At 45.5% G+C, this 16,698-nt stretch overlaps 2 protein-coding genes across 3 annotated transcripts in view; both read right to left on the reverse strand.

Moving 5' to 3' along the window:
* The window catches only part of LOC139409476 (ribonucleoprotein, PTB-binding 2), a 123,971-nt gene extending 117,527 nt beyond the window's left edge, over positions 1–6,444 (reverse strand). Inside the window, exon 1 of the mRNA XM_071154670.1 lies at positions 6,169–6,444. Coding sequence (XP_071010771.1) covers positions 6,169–6,417 — 249 coding nt within the window. The 5' untranslated portion in view covers positions 6,418–6,444. The remainder of the gene's footprint in view (positions 1–6,168) is intronic.
* A 4,662-nt stretch (positions 6,445–11,106) lies between these two features.
* Positions 11,107–16,698, reverse strand: part of LOC139409477 (cache domain containing 1) — a 132,658-nt gene continuing 127,066 nt past the window's right edge. Inside the window, exon 26 of one of the 2 annotated variants that reach the window (XM_071154671.1) lies at positions 11,107–15,163. In XM_071154671.1, the coding sequence (XP_071010772.1) occupies positions 14,925–15,163 (239 nt within the window). In that variant the 3' untranslated portion in view covers positions 11,107–14,924. The remainder of the gene's footprint in view (positions 15,164–16,698) is intronic. The other variant, XM_071154672.1, reaches the window with a different exon arrangement.

Raw genomic sequence — 16,698 nt, forward strand, 5'->3', positions numbered from 1 at the left:
ATATTAGATACAGAATGAAAGGGTTTGTGTTACATAACTACAAATACTTTTCAAATGTGCAGCTTTAGTACCATGTCATTCCATTCCTCAACTGCTCTGTGAATGATTGGAATTACAGTTTTCTGATCTTTACAAAGTCTAAGGATATCTGTGGGAAGATGGGTCACAATATGTCATGTGTACCCCATGTGTTTCAGTCAGAATGTACATGAACTATACTGATATCAACGGTCAGTCCCAGCTTCCGAAATATACAATTGTAAAAGAGGATGAACACAGAATCGGACTACATTGATATAAAGAACTACTGATCCCACCAGGGAGGGAGTCTCAATAGCAGCTTCTGAGCCAGTGCCAGAGAAAGACAGGCACCGGATAACAGCAGGCCAGCAGCAGGCAACAAACTCCTGCCTCGCTTTCCACTCTGTCTCTCCCTCCACTCCACAGGCCAGGCTGCTACAGATCAGTAGGCAGCAGTAGGCAACAAAAAAAAAATGATGCATTGAAAAGTCTTGGGCGGAAAGATAATGGACCAATAATTGTTTTTAATGAGATCATCTTTGAAAACTAACAATCACCAAAATAAAAGCTGGGGTTTCACACCACCTAAACCCCATTTTGATCCAGAAAAAAACTCTGCAGCAGACTTCTGTCGCTCTCTCTACTCCCTCCTTTCTCTCTGTCTGTCTACTCCCTCCTTCCTATATCTCTCTTTCTCTCACCCTACTATCTCTGTCTCCCTCTCTCACTCCCTCCACTCTTTCTCTCTCTCTCTGTCTCCCTCCACTCCACATTCTCTCCCCCTCCTTCCTTCCTTTCTCTCACCCTACTATCTCTGTCTCCCCCTCTCTCACTCCCTCCACTCTTTCTCTGTCTCTTTCTCTCACCCTACTATCTCTGTCTCCCCTCTCTCTCACTCCCTCCACTCTGTCTCTCTCTGTCTCCATCCACTTTGTGTCTCTCCGTCTCCCTCCACTGTGTCTCTGTCTCCCTCCACTCTGTCTCCCTCCACTCTGTGTCTCTCTCTGTCTCCCTCCACTCTGTGTCTATCTGTCTCCCTCCACTCTGTGTCTCTCTGTCTCCCGCCACTCTGTGTCTCTCTGTCTCCCTCCACTCTGTGTCTCCACTATGCTCTGTAGCACCATGCTCTGTAGCACTATGCTCTGAAGCACCATGCTCTGTAGCACTATGCCCTGAAGCACCATGCCCTGTAGCACTATGCTCTGTAGCACCATGCTCTGTAGCACCATGCTCTGTAGCACCATGCTCTGTAGCACCATGCTCTCTGTAGCACTATGCTCTGAAGCACCATGCTCTGTAGCACCATGCTCTGTAGCACCATGCCCTGTAGCACCATGCTCTCTGTAGCACCATGCCCTGTAGCACCATGCTCTGTAGCACCATGCCCTGTAGCACCATGCCCTGTAGCACCATGCCCTGTAGCACCATGCTCTGAAGCACCATGCCCTGTAGCACCATGCCCTGTAGCACCATGCCCTGTAGCACCATGCCCTGTAGCACCATGCCCTGTAGCACCATGCTCTCTGTAGCACCATGCCCTGTAGCACCATGCTCTGTAGCACCATGCCCTGTAGCACCATGCCCTGTAGCACCATGCTCTGAAGCACCATGCCCTGTAGCACCATGCCCTGTAGCACCATGCCCTGTAGCACCATGCTCTCTGTAGCACCATGCTCTGTAGCACCATGCTCTGTAGCACCATGCTCTACAACAGACAGCCAGGCAGCTAGCCAGGTAGCTAGCTCTACAACAGACAGCCAGGCATCTAGCTCTACAACAGACAGCTAGTCAGGCATCTAGCTCTACAACAGTCAGCCAGGCAGCTAGCTCTACAACAGTCAGCCAGGCAGCTAGCCAGGCAGCTAGCTCTACAACAGACAGCCAGGCAGCTAGCCAGGTAGCTAGCTCTACAACAGCCAGCCAGGCATCTAGCTCTACAACAGTCAGCCAGGCAGCTAGCTCTACAAGTCAGCCAGGCAGCTAGTCAGGCAGCTAGCTCTACAACAGCCAGCCAGGCAGCTAGCTCTACAACAGTCAGCCAGGCAGCTAGCTCTACAACAGACAGCCAGGCAGCTAGCCAGGCAGCTAGCTCTACAACAGTCAGCCAGGCAGCTAGCTCTACAACAGTCAGCCAGGCAGCTAGCTCTACAACAGTCAGCCAGGCAGCTAGCTCTACAACAGTCAGCCAGGCAGCTAGCCAGGCAGCTAGCTCTACAACAGGCAGCCAAGCAGCTAGCTCTACAACAGTCAGCCAGGCAGCTAGCCAGGCAGCTAGCTCTACAACAGCCAGCCAGGCAGCTAGCCAGGCAGCTAGCTCTACAACAGTCAGCCAGGCAGCTAGCTCTACAACAGTCAGCCAGGCAGCTAGCTCTACAACAGCCAGCCAGGCAGCGAGCTCTACAATAGTCAGCCAGGCAGCTAGCTCTACAACAGTCAGCCAGACAGCTAGCCAGGCAGCTAGCTCTACAACAGTCAGCCAGGCAGCTAGCCAGGCAGCTAGCTCTACAACAGTCAGCCAGGCAGATAGCTCTACCAGAGTCAGCCAGGCAGCTAGCTCTACAACAGTCAGCCAGGCAGCTAGCCAGGCAGCTAGCTCTACAACAGTCAGCCAGGCAGCTAGCCAGGCAGCTAGCTCTACAACAGTCAGCCAGGCAGCTAGCTCTACCAGAGTCAGCCAGGCAGCTAGCCAGGCAGCTAGCTCTACAACAGTCAGCCAGGCAGCTAGCCAGGCAGCTAGCTCTACAACAGTCAGCCAGGCAGCTAGCTCTACCAGAGTCAGCCAGGCAGCTAGCTCTACAACAGTCAGCCAGGCAGCTAGCTCTACAACAGTCAGCCAGGCAGCTAGCCAGGCAGCTAGCTCTACAACAGGCAGCCAGGCAGCTAGCCAGGCAGCTAGCTCTACAACAGTCAGCCAGGCAGCTAGCCAGGCAGCTAGCTCTACAACAGCCAGCCAGGCAGCTAGCCAGGCAGCTAGTTCTACAACAGTCAGCCAGGCAGCTAGCTCTACAACAGTCAGCCAGGCAGCTAGCTCTACAACAGCCAGCCAGGCAGCGATCTCTACAATAGTCAGCCAGGCAGCTAGCTCTACAACAGTCAGCCAGGCAGCTCTACAACAGTCAGTCAACTCTACAACAGACAGCTAGCTTCTACACTCAGGCTCAGAGTCAGGCATGCTGCACCACTCAGCTCCCTGTCAGCTATTTCAGTCCTCTTAGGGAGCTACTCAGGGAGTAGGATACCCATTATATCAATACAATAATGACCTCTTCAAAATAATGGATTTGTATGCAGGCTTGCGTTTGTGTTTGTTTGTGCGTGGGGTTTTGTGTATGTTTGTGCATGTGATATTGAGTGTGTGTTGTGTGTGCAAGGTGGTGATGAAGAGTGTGTCTTGTTCTTTGAGGGGCAGATTTGACAACATCTGCTATTGACACATGCAGCAGTACTATCCAGGAGAGGGCTGGGTAAAGAAGGTGACATACACACCACCTGCATGAGTCTCACCTGTTCCAGAAGCTCTAAATAATTGAACAGCTTAGCTGACAGGAGGTGAGTGGGTAGTTTGACGCCTCATCCTCCCCATCCCTTCCACCTCACCCCTTAACCTCCCCACCTCCACCCTGTATTCTGCCCCACTCTCATTTGTTTCTACTTAACCTTTATTTATCCAGGTTAGTCTCAAGGAGATGAAATCTCTTTTGTAAGAGAGGACTGGTTGATGGAACAGAAACCATCTATACAGTGCATTCGGAAAGTATTCAGACCCCTTCCCTTTTTCCACATTTTGTTACGTTACAGCCTTATTCTAAAAATGATTTAATAAAATCATTTCCTCATCAATCTGCACATAATACCCCATATAATAACAAAGTGAAAACAGGTCCGTTTCTTTTTGCAAATGTATAAAAAATAAAAACATAAATACTTTATTTACAGTATTCAGACCCTTTCCTATGAGACTCGAATTTGAGCTCAGGTGCATCCTGTTTCCATTGATCATCCTTGAGATGTTTCTACAACTTGATTGGAGTCCACTTGTGGTAAATTCAATTGATTGGACATGATTTGGAAAGGCACACACCTGTCTATTTAAGGTCTCACAGTACATGTCAGAGTAAAAACCAAGTCATGAGGTTGAAGGGGAATTGTCCGTAGAGCTCCGAGACAGGATTGTGTCGAGGCACAGATCTGGGGAAGGGTACTAAAAAATGTCTGCAACATTGAAGGTCTCCAAGAACACAGTGGCCACCATTCTTAAATGTAAGAAGTTTGGAACCACCAAGACTCTTCCTAAAGCTGGCCAACCGGCCAAACTGAGCAATTGGCTGAGAATAGGCCTTGGTCAGAGAGGTGACCAAGAACCCGATGGTCACTGACAGAGCTCCAGAGTTCCTCTGTGGGGATGGGAGAAACATCTAGAAGAACAACCATCTCTGCAGCACTCCACCAATCAGGTCTTTATGGTAGTGTGGCTAGACGGAAGCCACTCCTCAGTAAAAGGCATATAACAGCCCGCTTGGAGTTTGCCAAAAGGCACCTAAAGGACTCTCAGACCATGAGAAACAAGATTCTCTGATCTGATGAAACCAACATTGAACACTTTGGCCTGAATTGCCGAGCTTCAGGTCTGGAGGAATCCTGGCACCACCCCTACAATGAAGCATGGTGGTGGCAGCATCATGTTATGGAGATGTTTTTCTGTGGCAGGGACTGGGAGACTATTCAGGATTGAGGGAAAGATGAATGGAGCAAAGTACAGAAAGATCCTTGGTGAAAACCTGCTCAATAGAACTCAGGACCTCAGACTGGGGCGAAGGTTTACCTTCCAACAGGACAACGACCCTAAGCCATCAGCCAAGACAACGCAGGAGTGGCTTCGGGACAAGTCTCTGAATGTTGTTGAGTGGCCCAGCCAGAGCCCGGACTTGAACCCAATCGAAAATTCTTTGGAGAGACGTGAAAATAGCTGTGCAGCAGCGCTCCCCATCCAATCTGACAGAGCTTGAGAGGATCTGCAGAGAAGACTGAGAAAAACTCCCCAAATACAGGTGTGCCAAGCTTGTAGCTTCATACCCTACGAAGACTCCAGGCTGTAATCGCTGCCAAAGGTGCTTCAACACAGTACTGAGTAAAGTGTCTGAATACTTGTGTAAATGTGATATTTCCATTTTTTTAATTTGTAATACATTTGCAAAATAAAATTTGGGGGGATTGAGGAGCAGATATGGAGAGGATGGGGGATAGCAGACAGGTTACATAAGCCAGAGATGGTTTTCAATTTCCATCAACCTGGCAGCCTCCTTATGGTGGATACAGCAGAGTGGATCTGTTTAAATATGTTGCTCTCTCCTGTGTGTGTGGATTCTGGGAAAACCGACTTACTCACATGGGAACTGTGGTGCAGACTGTGTGTGTGTTTTAAAATCAATGGTTTGACGTGCAACGACATTCCCTTATAACTTAATATACTGTATATTGGATAGTTGTAGTATTATGATATGGTCGTACTGCGTAATCAGGAATAACATATTGTAATGCTCGATTTGGTTGTCATGTCGCAAAATTAAAACCAAATAGCCCATATCAGACAAACTAAAAAGTTTAATGTGAAGTGGATGTCTACGCATATAAATAAAGGCATAACATTGTTCTTGGCTTCGCTTCTATTTGCTAAATTGTAAGCTACTGGCAAATATTTGTGTGCATTGGTCACATTGTAGAAATGATTAACAACTCGAGGCCACTGGCTGATATCTTTCCTCGCTACATTGTAACAACAAAATATAACAAGCCCGGTGCGCGTCCACAGTTAAATGCCTTTCAGCATTTACATTGTATAACTGTCTTTGTAGGAATTAGACTGATGCATTACAAACTTCTACTATTTAACAGTAATATGGATATCGAATGAGAGTGGCAGGTCGCAGAGCCTCGACAATACTAGCAGCAAAATTAATGGATTTCTCAAATCGTTTAAGTTAATTAGGCCCAATATTCATTTTGGTCCAAATTTAACTACACATAAGTATAGCAAAGTATTGCATATTAGCACCCCTGAAATTATGTTAAACTTCCAGAGAGCCGCAAGAGTAGCGCAACAAAACAACTTTCACTCCATCTGTCAGAATACAGAAAAGTGTAGGCTACCTGGTTGGTTGTATCTTGTGGAAGGTTTTTAATGAGGATTTTCCTCCTGTTGCTCAGCTCGCGGCGAGTTCTCTCTAGCCTCTTCTCAATTTCCTCCGGTTCCAAATCGGGTAAGTCTCTGAGACTGGTCCCCTCGGATGCTGCGTCCTCATCCTGCCGACTCTCCGGGCTGTCAGAATCCGGGAAATTTGCACTTTCCTGGTTCAAAGAGTGAACGGTCGGCGGCTGGATGGAGGAAGCTGCCGCCATCTTGAGTTGCTGTGATAGAAAGTGAGTGGAGGCAGTGATAGGTGGGCGTCTGTGTTTTTGTCGCTCCCATCTGAGTGAGAGAGAGCAGACGGGAAAGGTACGCACATGAAACCAGGCACCGGCGCGCTACTGTAGGCTACCCCGGACGATTGGCGACCCCCACCGTTTACAAAATGTATAAGTGGGCACTATGAAACAATAACGAGTATTGTATCGCCATCCTGTGGTAGACTATACCCCATGGCAAATGAACTAATGCTACCTGTCAATAAGCACGTTATAGATAGGCTATATCCAATACTGAGAAGAGGACAATCAACTAGCCTACAGGTTGCATAATTCGTTTTATGATAAAGCATAATGCATACATACTTTTTTCAAAGAAACATTGCTCTCCAACAGTATGTGGACAAACCATTCACATTAGTGGATTTAGCTATTTCCCCCACATCTGTTGCTGACCGGTGTAAACAATCGAGTACAAAAGCCATGCAATCTCCATAGACAAACATTGGCAGTAGAATGGCCTTACTGAAGAGCTCAGAGACGTTCAACGTGGCACTGTCATAGGATGCCACCTTTCCAACAAGTCAGTTCATCAAATTTCTGCTCTACGAGAGCTGCCCTGGTCAACTGTAAGTGCTGTTATTGTTTAAGTGGTAGGCCACACAAGCTCACAAAACAGGGCCATCGGGTGCTGAAGCGAGTAGTCTGTCCTTGGTTGCAACACTCACTACAGAGTTCCAAACTGCCTCTGGAAGCAACATCAGCACAAGAACGGTTCATCGGGAGCTTCGTGAAATGGGTTTCTATGGACGAACAGCTGCATACAAGCCTAAGATCACCATACGCAGTGCCAAGCGTCGGCTGGAGTGGCATAAAGCTCACCACCATTGGACTCTGGAGCAGTGGAAACACGTTCTATGTAGTGATGAATCACTCTTCACCATCTGGCAGTCTGGGTTTGGCGGATGCCAGGGGAACGCTACCAGTTCCAATGCATAGTGCCAACTGTACAGTTTGTGGAGGAAGAATAATGGTCTGGGACTGTTTTTCATGGTTCGGGCTAGGCCCCTTAGTTCCAGTGAAGGGAAATTTTAACGGCTACAGCATCTAGACAATTATGGAAAGACATATTTTCTGTTTTAAAGCTAATGTTGAGATGAAATCTGAGTGAGAATGACGTGCTCTGCATGCACGTTCGGTATTTGGCCATGATTACTACAAGATAGCTGGCTAGACTAACTACCAATCTAAATATTGACATGGGTAATTGTCAGCTAATTGAGGGACTGACATAAGAGAAACACTGCTGATGCACAACCAAATGTAGACATCACACCTGGTGTATTCTACTACTCTTACTCTCGATAGTGGGGCGAGACCCCAACTGAGTAAAAAAACAAAAAAAATCTAATTCAAATAAATATTGTTCAAATATACATTGCTCTCCAACAGACACTCCTTGCAATGTAGGATACAGGCCCTACTTTATTTAGCCTATAAATAAGAAATATACCCTAACGTACAAAGAGTGGAAAATGGAGTAACATTCCCCTGCTGTGCAGATTATAAACCTGAATGGTCAGGTCTTCTCTCAGCCACCCAGTGAGGCAATCCTTTTTCAGTGGCTGGAGGGTGCCACCCAGTCAGTCAATCCTTTTCCAGTGGCTGGAGGGTGCCACCCAGTCAGTCAATCCTTTTCCAGTGGCTGGAGGGTGCCACCCAGTCAGTCAAACCTTTTCCAGTGGCTGGAGGGTGCCACCCAGTCAGTCAATCCTTTTCCAGTGGCTGGAGGGTGCCACCCAGTCAGTCAATCCTTTTCCAGTGGCTGGAGGGTGCCACGCAGTCAGTCAATCCTTTTCCAGTGGCTGGAGGGTGCCACCCAGTCAGTCAATCCTTTTCCAGTGGCTGGAGGGTGCCACCCAGTCTGACTGAGCTGTAAATGGCAGCTTTCCTCCAGGTCCCCCACAACGGCCATGTGCGTGTGTGCGTGTCTGACCTGAATGCATAAACTGCAACCCACTTAGTGGTGCAGAAAATATTTCTTATGTTTATAAAAAGGGGAGAAAATTAACCAATCATCATGCAAAATAGATATGATGCTCCGTTTACCTAGTGAGATTTTTGGCAGCTCTACAAATAGTGCTACACTATCACAACGAAGGGATGGAAACATCCTGCTCTCAACTGGCAAATGAAATTACAGTCTTCAGACTAAAGCAGAACTATACCTCGTTTATGCGTAATTACAGCAATCAAACTAACCCACTTCATGTCTGACGGGAGGTTGAATAAAATAGTTATTCAATGGATATAGGCTATAACAAGATGGGCTTGAGAGTGTTCTCAAAACCGTACTGTATGTGGGCCTACTAGCAAAATGTCTCAATATCCGTACAGATTGGAAGACGAATCAATCAACTGTGTTTTCTCTGAAATGATGGTCAGTGATGCTGGTCAGTAACAAGATGTTGGAGAGACGATTTATCCCAGAGATAAACAGAAGCACTCCTCAAGAGAACAATCTCTCTCATACACACACCATTGTATTCCCCTCATGCCATAAAAATTCCTCATCAAAGTTTGTCACATTTTTCATCCATGCAAATCAGAGAAGTCTTTCACATGTAAAAGGAAAGGCAAGCTATCCAACCAGATACCAACGGGGATGGTGTGTTGGTCTGCACTTCTGTGAGAATGACTGACAGCTCCACCGAGTGGGAGTATGAGAAGAAACAAGGAAACGTCAGCGCTCGATCGTAGGGACCTGTGAGTGGGTGTCAGCAAGTGGCTGAATGGGGCAACGCAGGAACCTGGGACACATGTTAATGTTATGTAGGCGGACTGAACCTTGAACCCTGAATGGCTGTGAGTGAGGTGCTCTGTGTGTGTAGAAGTAAAAATGATCAATTCAGGGATGGTGATAAAATCATCTTCATTGTAGATCTATCTATTTCACCCATTTACATTGTCATTCCATGCTTTAATCCAGGACACTGGATGGTTGTCCTCACCATTCAGGTACATATTTAAATGGGATTGAAGAACAGAAAATTACAGAATGGATTAAGCATGAGCAGCACCCCTACCCTCTCTCACCTACCCAATTTCCCTTCAACATAACAATCCCCATGTTCCCTGATGTTAATGGTACATCAGCCTCAACCAGTGGTCCTCCTGAGATGCATAGATGACAGGGAGGAGATGCAAATAAGTACATGCCTACTTCAGAATAAGCTAGCCTGTTAGTTCATGTGTATGCTTACTCCTCAGTTGTCAGAGAATGCCTTGGGTACACCCTGAATGGCCTGAGGAAAGTGAGAGTGCTCTAATTCAGAGCAGATCCATGCCAGAGAGAGGGAGAACGAGTGAGAGGAGCCTAGTCTCTTTTAGAGGTGGTGAATGTGACTACAAGGAAACTCATAGAATCTAGATTGTTTGGTACAAAACTCTATATGCCAATTAAGATGTGCAGAAAGGCTTATCAATAAATCAAATGTATTTATAAAGCCCTTTTTACATAAGCAGATGTAAAAGTGTATATACAGAAAACCAGCCTAAAACCTCAAACAGCAAGCAATACAGATGTAGAAGCACTATATAAAGCATAGCTCTTCCCCTTCCTTCCCCACAATTAACTACTGCTACAGTAGCTGGAACACTGAAAACAGAGGGCAGTTAGCCTGTGGGATTGAAAGGCCATTGTCTAGTACTGTTCAGTTGCTCTAAAGTACCTTTCCACCCCAGTCTAATCCAACAATAAATATGGGTTGGTGGCTAACAGGAATATGGGCCTGACACGGAGGCAAGATAAAGGATCAGGTAATCCCTCCCTATCAGTTTATCCTACTGTATCTGTACTGGCAGGTGGGACATGGTGCCCTACAGACTGACCTAGGAACATCAGATTATGAAATGATCATTCTAGGAGTTGAATGCCTACTGAGTTGTTGCATTGTGATTGTGTCCCCGTGGGGTCCCCGTGTGTCCCCGTGGGGTCAAAATGATCACAAGAACAGTGAGCAAAAATCCCAGAACCACACGGGGGGACCTAGTGAATGACCTGCAGAGAGCTGGGACCAAAGTAACAAAGCCTACCATCAGTAACACACTACACCGCCAAGGGCATTGAAGATGAAACGTGGCTGGGTCTTTCAGCATGACAATGATCCCAAACACACCGCCTGGGCAACGAAGGAGTGGCTTCGTAAGAAGCATTTCAGGGTCCTGGAGTGGCCTAGCCAGTCTCCAGATCTCAACCCCATAGAAAATCTTTGGAGCGAGTTGAAAGTCCATGTTGCCCAGCAACAGCCCCAAAACATCACTGCTCTAGAGGTGATCTGCATGGAGGAATGGGCCAAAATACCAGCAACAGTGTGTGAAAACCTTGTGAAGACTTACAGAAAACGTTTGACCTCTGTCATTGCCAACAAAGGGTATATAACAAAGTATTGAGATAAACTTTTGTTATTGACCAAATACTTATTTTCCACCATAATTTGCAAATAAATTCATAAAAAAAAATCCTACAGTGTGATTTTCTGGATTTTCTTTCTCATTTTGTCTGTCAAAGTTGAAGTGTACCTATGATGACAGGCTTCTCTCATCTTTTTAAGTGGGAGAACTTGCACAATTGGTGGCTGACTAAATACTTTTTTGCCCCACTGTACATACAAAGGCAAGTGGTTTTAAGTGTAACATGGATTTATTTTTATCACATTCACATTTTATAACTGTATATGTTACACTGGAAGTTCTTTCAGTACATTAATTAAATTCATAGTGTTCGGTATACACAAGATTATACTTTCTTACAGCAGCTGGTAAACACTGTTCATGCTCTCTCGTGTCAAAAACGTAATTACAATATAGTCTCAGTAAATGTAGCATTTGTTTTTCAGATTCAATCAAAAAAATCTAAACATCAGACCCACTGACAGTACCAGTCAAAAATTGAAACCTACCCATTCAAGAGTTTTTCTTTACTTTTACTATTTTCCACATACTACATTCCCATATTGAGACATCAAAACTATGAAATAACATATATGGAATCAAGTAGTGACCAAAAAAAGTGTTAAACATATCAAAATATATTTGAGATTCTTCAAAGTAGCCACCCTTTGCCTTGATCACAGCTTTGCACACTGTTGGCATTCTCTCAACCAGCTTCATGAGGTAGTCACCTGGATGCACTTCAGGTGCCTTGTTAAAAGTTCATTTGTGGAATTTCTTTCCCTATTAATAAATTTGAGCCAATCAGTTGTGTTGTGACAAGGTAGGGGTGGTATACAGAAGATAGCCCTATTTGGTACAAGACCAAGTCCATATTATGGCAAGAACAGCTCAAATAAGTAAAGAGAAACGACAGTCTATCACAAAAACCATCAAGCGTTATGATGAAACTGGCTCTCATGAGGACCGCCAAAGGAAAGGAAGACCCAGAGTTACGTCTATTGCAGGGGATATGTTCATTAGAGTTACCAGACTCAGAAATTTCAGCCAAATAAATGCTTCACAGAGTTCAAGTAACAGACACATCTCAGCATCAACTGTTCAGAGGAGACTGCGTGAATCAGGCCTTCATGGTCTCGTTGATGCAGAGAAACCACTACTAAAGAACACCAATAAGAAGAAGAGACTTGCTTGGGCCAAGAAACACGAGCAATGGACATTAGACCGGTGGAAATCTGTACTTCGGTCAGATTTTATATATTTTTGGTTCCAACTGCTGTGTTTTTGTGAGACGTAGAGTAGGTGAACATATGATCTCCGCATGTGTGGTTCCCACGTGAAGCATGGAGGAGGTGGTGTGATGGTATGGGGGTGCTTTGCTCGTGACACTGTCAGTGATTTATTTAGAATTCAAGGCACACCTAAACAGCATGGCTACCACAGCATTCTGCAGTGATATGCCATCCCATCTGGTTTGCGCTTAGTGGGACCTATCATTTGTTTCACCACAGGACAATGACCCAACACACCTCCAAACTGTGTAAGGGCTATTTGACCAAGGAGAGTGATGGAATGCTGCATCAGATGACCTGGCCTCCACAATCACCAACCTCAACCCAATTGAGATGGTTTGGGATAAGTTGGACTGCAGAGTGAAGGGAAAGTAGCCAACAAGTGCTCAGCATATACATGGAAACTCCTTCAAGACTGTTGGTAAAGCATTCCAGGTGAAGCTGGTTGAGAGAATGCCAAGAGTGTGCAAAGCTGTCATCGAGGCAAATGGTGGCTACTTTGAAGAATCTAAAATCTCAAATATATTTTGGTTTGTTGAACACTTTTTTGGTTACTACATGATTCCATATGTGTTATTTCATCGTTTTGACATCTTCACTATTATTCTACAATGTAGAAAATAGTTTAAAATAAAAATAAAAAAACCCTTGAATGAGTAGGTGTGTCCAATCTTTTGACTGGTACTGTATGTTTTGGTGCCGTACCGTTGGAAATATGCACCAACCGACGTGACAAAATCGAGGTGTATATTCCCAGAGCTGTGTAGTGTTATGAGTAATGTCCAGTGCTATAATTTCAGTGCTGGTGGTTATGAACAGGACAGTAGGAGATAACTGTGACTAAAATGAATTACTGCTTTTAACTACCTACAGTGAGAGTAGAGTACCACAATATCCCATAATATGAGCTATAGGGTTAGGTGACATGGTATTATTATCCAATGAAAAGGTATTCTAGAACTAAAGTTGGGGTCAATTATATTTCAATTCAGGAAGTAACACGATATTCAATTTCTAAGAATTGAAATGAAATTGATCCATATCCTGTCTAGAACTAATCCAACTCAACGAACAGGGAGAAAGTTCCACTGCAGTCTAAAATAAAATCTCTTCTTGACAATTGATGTTGTCTTTTGTGACATTTTGACCCTACGTGGTTAAACAAAAATGAGATTTTTAAAGACTAAGATCTTCAGCTTTAAGTGTCTAAAATACAACTATGCCAGTCTGTCTTCCATCCAATATGGACCTTAAGAAAGGTAGACCTAATAACATCCAAGGTGTCGCATACCATGAACTGAAAAATATCACAATAAACCCAAATATCTGAGCATCATTTTGAGTACACAATATTTCATTTCCAACATAAAAATATGGAGTGCAACACATGAATAGCTATTTGTGACTTTTAAAAAGTTATGTACACTTCTTACTGTATAGATCGGGGGTAAAAAAAAAAACATGAGACCTAACTAAATGAATACAATAATGACTTGATTTGGAGAAGTTCATCCATGAATCACATGACAAAAAAACAATCATATCGGGGAAATTACTCGTCAGATAATCAGGCGGACTGCTGAAACAAAAATTATTTGATCTCTATTCACTAATTACACTTTCAAAACAATTAAACCATGTAATAATGCTTTCAATTGAGATGCTCTGACCACTTCCATACAATCAGACCAAACACACACACCCCATTACAGTTGCACAAGCTGTGTACACACACCTCTCTTCAACAGTGATAGGTCCCACTCAGGCATAGAGACAGAGAGCATCATAGCTTGGCCCACCAGGTCCGGATGTTAGTGTGAGGGGTTCAGATAAGACAGACCAACCAATCCCTCTCACCAGCTCTATGCCTTAATGTTCAGGCAGATAACAGGCCACCAACGTGTGGGAATGGCTCTTCCTGTGTGTCTGAGTCATTCTGCCAGGGTCCTGGCATGGCCCTTCCATATTCAGTCATACAGCATCCTGTTGACACAAACCAGCCCTAGACTGGTGGTTGCCTGGTAGGGTGGATTAGTGAATACAATGTATTGTATTCAGCTTGTTCAGTCAGGACAAAGAATTCAACTAATTTCACCTTCAAAACAATAACAATGATTTTCTCATTCTCTACTGAAAATAATCCCAAGGATAACCTGTGTCAGATATGTGTTGAATAACCACTTCCTCTCCATGATGCATCCTTAACAGGAAGTGAGGGGCATGTGCAGCAGGGACACTCTGTGGGCCATGATCAGACACTGTGGTTACCTTGGCAACCAGAGTTCATTCAGTTCAGTTCCAGCCACTGTCAGGCGCTCATCTGATCACTCTCAAATCCAGTTCAATAAATAGTAGAAAAATAATCCTTTATTCTTATTTGTTATCTTCTTCTTAAAAATCTGAGATGCTTTGTTTACACTTTTAAACAAGTTCAGACCCCTTTTGAATAAAAGAGGCCTCCACCACACCCCCCGTGTTTCTGAGCAGGGCTATACTGGGCTACAGAAGCTAGTGTTCCTCAACAGAGGTGGAGTGTGTGAACTTTAAGGAGTCCTCCAGGAGGGGGACTGCTCTGTTCTCCCCAGCCCAACTCCTCTCACCCTGGCTTGGCACAGTGGGAGCACACATGGGTGGTGGAGTCTGGAGTTGGTAGTGGTAGTGTTGGATGAATAGCTAGTAGTGATGTAGCCAGGCTTGGGAGAGGGCTGGTGGGGTTGGAGGAGAGCTGAGGCCTGTGTAGGGATCGGGTACAGAGGATCAGCACTCTGTGTCCACACTGTGCACGGTGACTGCTGCCTGCAGGTGGTGTGTGTGGAGCTGGTGGTGGGGCGGGTGGCGGTATGGGTGGAACTTGTGGCTGAGCAGCGCCGCCGTCTGAGGGGGCGTGTCCAGATCCAGGTCGTCATCGTGGTTCCCCACGTCCACGCCGGCCGACAAGGGGTCGTTGTTGCAGGGAGGGTTTTCGCTGTCCTCCTGAGGACTCATGGTGCTGTAACCTGTTGCGACACACAGGAACACAGACGTTAATACACATTCAATCCACATCTATGTAAAAAAACACAGGCATTCATAAAAGGAGATAAGTATACAAGCACTTTGTGAATAGAGACTTCAGAAGAGAATCAGCAAGACTTTACGCCCATCGATCTATAATTACAGTTTAGGGAATAACATTATTTATTTTTTTTTTTTTTATTATTTTTTTTTTTACCCCTTTTTCTCCCCAATTTCGTAGTATCCAATTGTTGTAGTAGCTACTATCTTGTCTCATCGCTACAACTCCCGTACGGGCTCGGGAGAGACGAAGGTTGAGAGTCATGCGTCCTCCGATACACAACCAACCAAGCCGCTGCTTCTTTAACACAGCGCACATCCAACCCGGAAGCCAGCCGCACCAATGCGCCGGAGGAAACACCGTGCACCTGGCCACCTTGGCTAGCGTACACTGCGCCCAGCCCGCCACAGGAGTCGCTGGTGCGCGATGAGACAAGGACACCCCTACCGACCAAGCCCTCCCTAACCCGGGCGACGCTAGGCCAATTGTGCGTCGCCACACGGACCTCCCGGTCGCGGCCGGTTACGACAGAGCCTGGGCGCGAACCCAGGACTCTGATGGCACAGCTGGCGCTGCAGTACAGCGCCCTTAACCACTGCGCCACCCGGGAAGCCACTGGGAATAACATTCTAAGCCATTAATTACGTATGTGAAATCTCAATCATTGTAGAAACGTCTGGAGAAGGAGAGCTGTATGTGCAGTGAGTGGTGTGTGTGTGTACGTTGCACGTGAGCTGGTATGAAGGGACGAGTTAAGGAAAGTTTGTGCCCCTGCAGTGGAGAGAAAGAGAGTGATAGCAATCAGAGGGGGATTGCCAATTTGAATCAATAACTCCATCTCCAATACCTCTCTCCCTCCTCCACCGACTACCCGCAGATCACTGACATTAAAGCATCATACATATCTGCCACATCCCAACATTTAGCAGCCCTCAGGCTTTAGTTCTAGAAGACGAAGCATCAACTTTTATAAAACAGTCCAACTGTGGAAAGAGGACATTGCTGTGCTGAGTGTAATGGAAGGTAGGTATGAGTGGAAGATGGGAGAAGGAATGGGCATCTATTGGTATATATCTAAGCGAAACAAAGAGGTACTGATATAACCTGGCTAGTAGAGCTTCTGAAGGTCACTTAGGCTTTTGACATGTTCTCTAATTCTGTCAGAGAGAACTATGAGGAGGACTTCAATGGGATCCGGAGGAGAGGAAAGATGCCAACTTCAGAAGCACTGAGTGCGTAGCTCCGCACTCCTATCCTCTACTCAACTCCTTCCATCTATTGATGAAAAATCATTTCAAACAGTGCTACCGCCATTTGTCATCAGTTTTCGGAGTAGGAAAAGAGGTGAGAGAAGTAAATCACAGTTAAAAGGGCCATGAACAACCGTGGAGACGGGCCTGAAACAGGGGGTGTGAAAGGTCAGGACTTAGGTAATAATACAGAGAAAGGTTGTATTAATAAAGCCTATACCTGGAT

The sequence above is a fragment of the Oncorhynchus clarkii genome, chromosome 5, assembly GCF_045791955.1.
Source record: "Oncorhynchus clarkii lewisi isolate Uvic-CL-2024 chromosome 5, UVic_Ocla_1.0, whole genome shotgun sequence".
Classification (NCBI taxonomy): domain Eukaryota; kingdom Metazoa; phylum Chordata; class Actinopteri; order Salmoniformes; family Salmonidae; genus Oncorhynchus; species Oncorhynchus clarkii.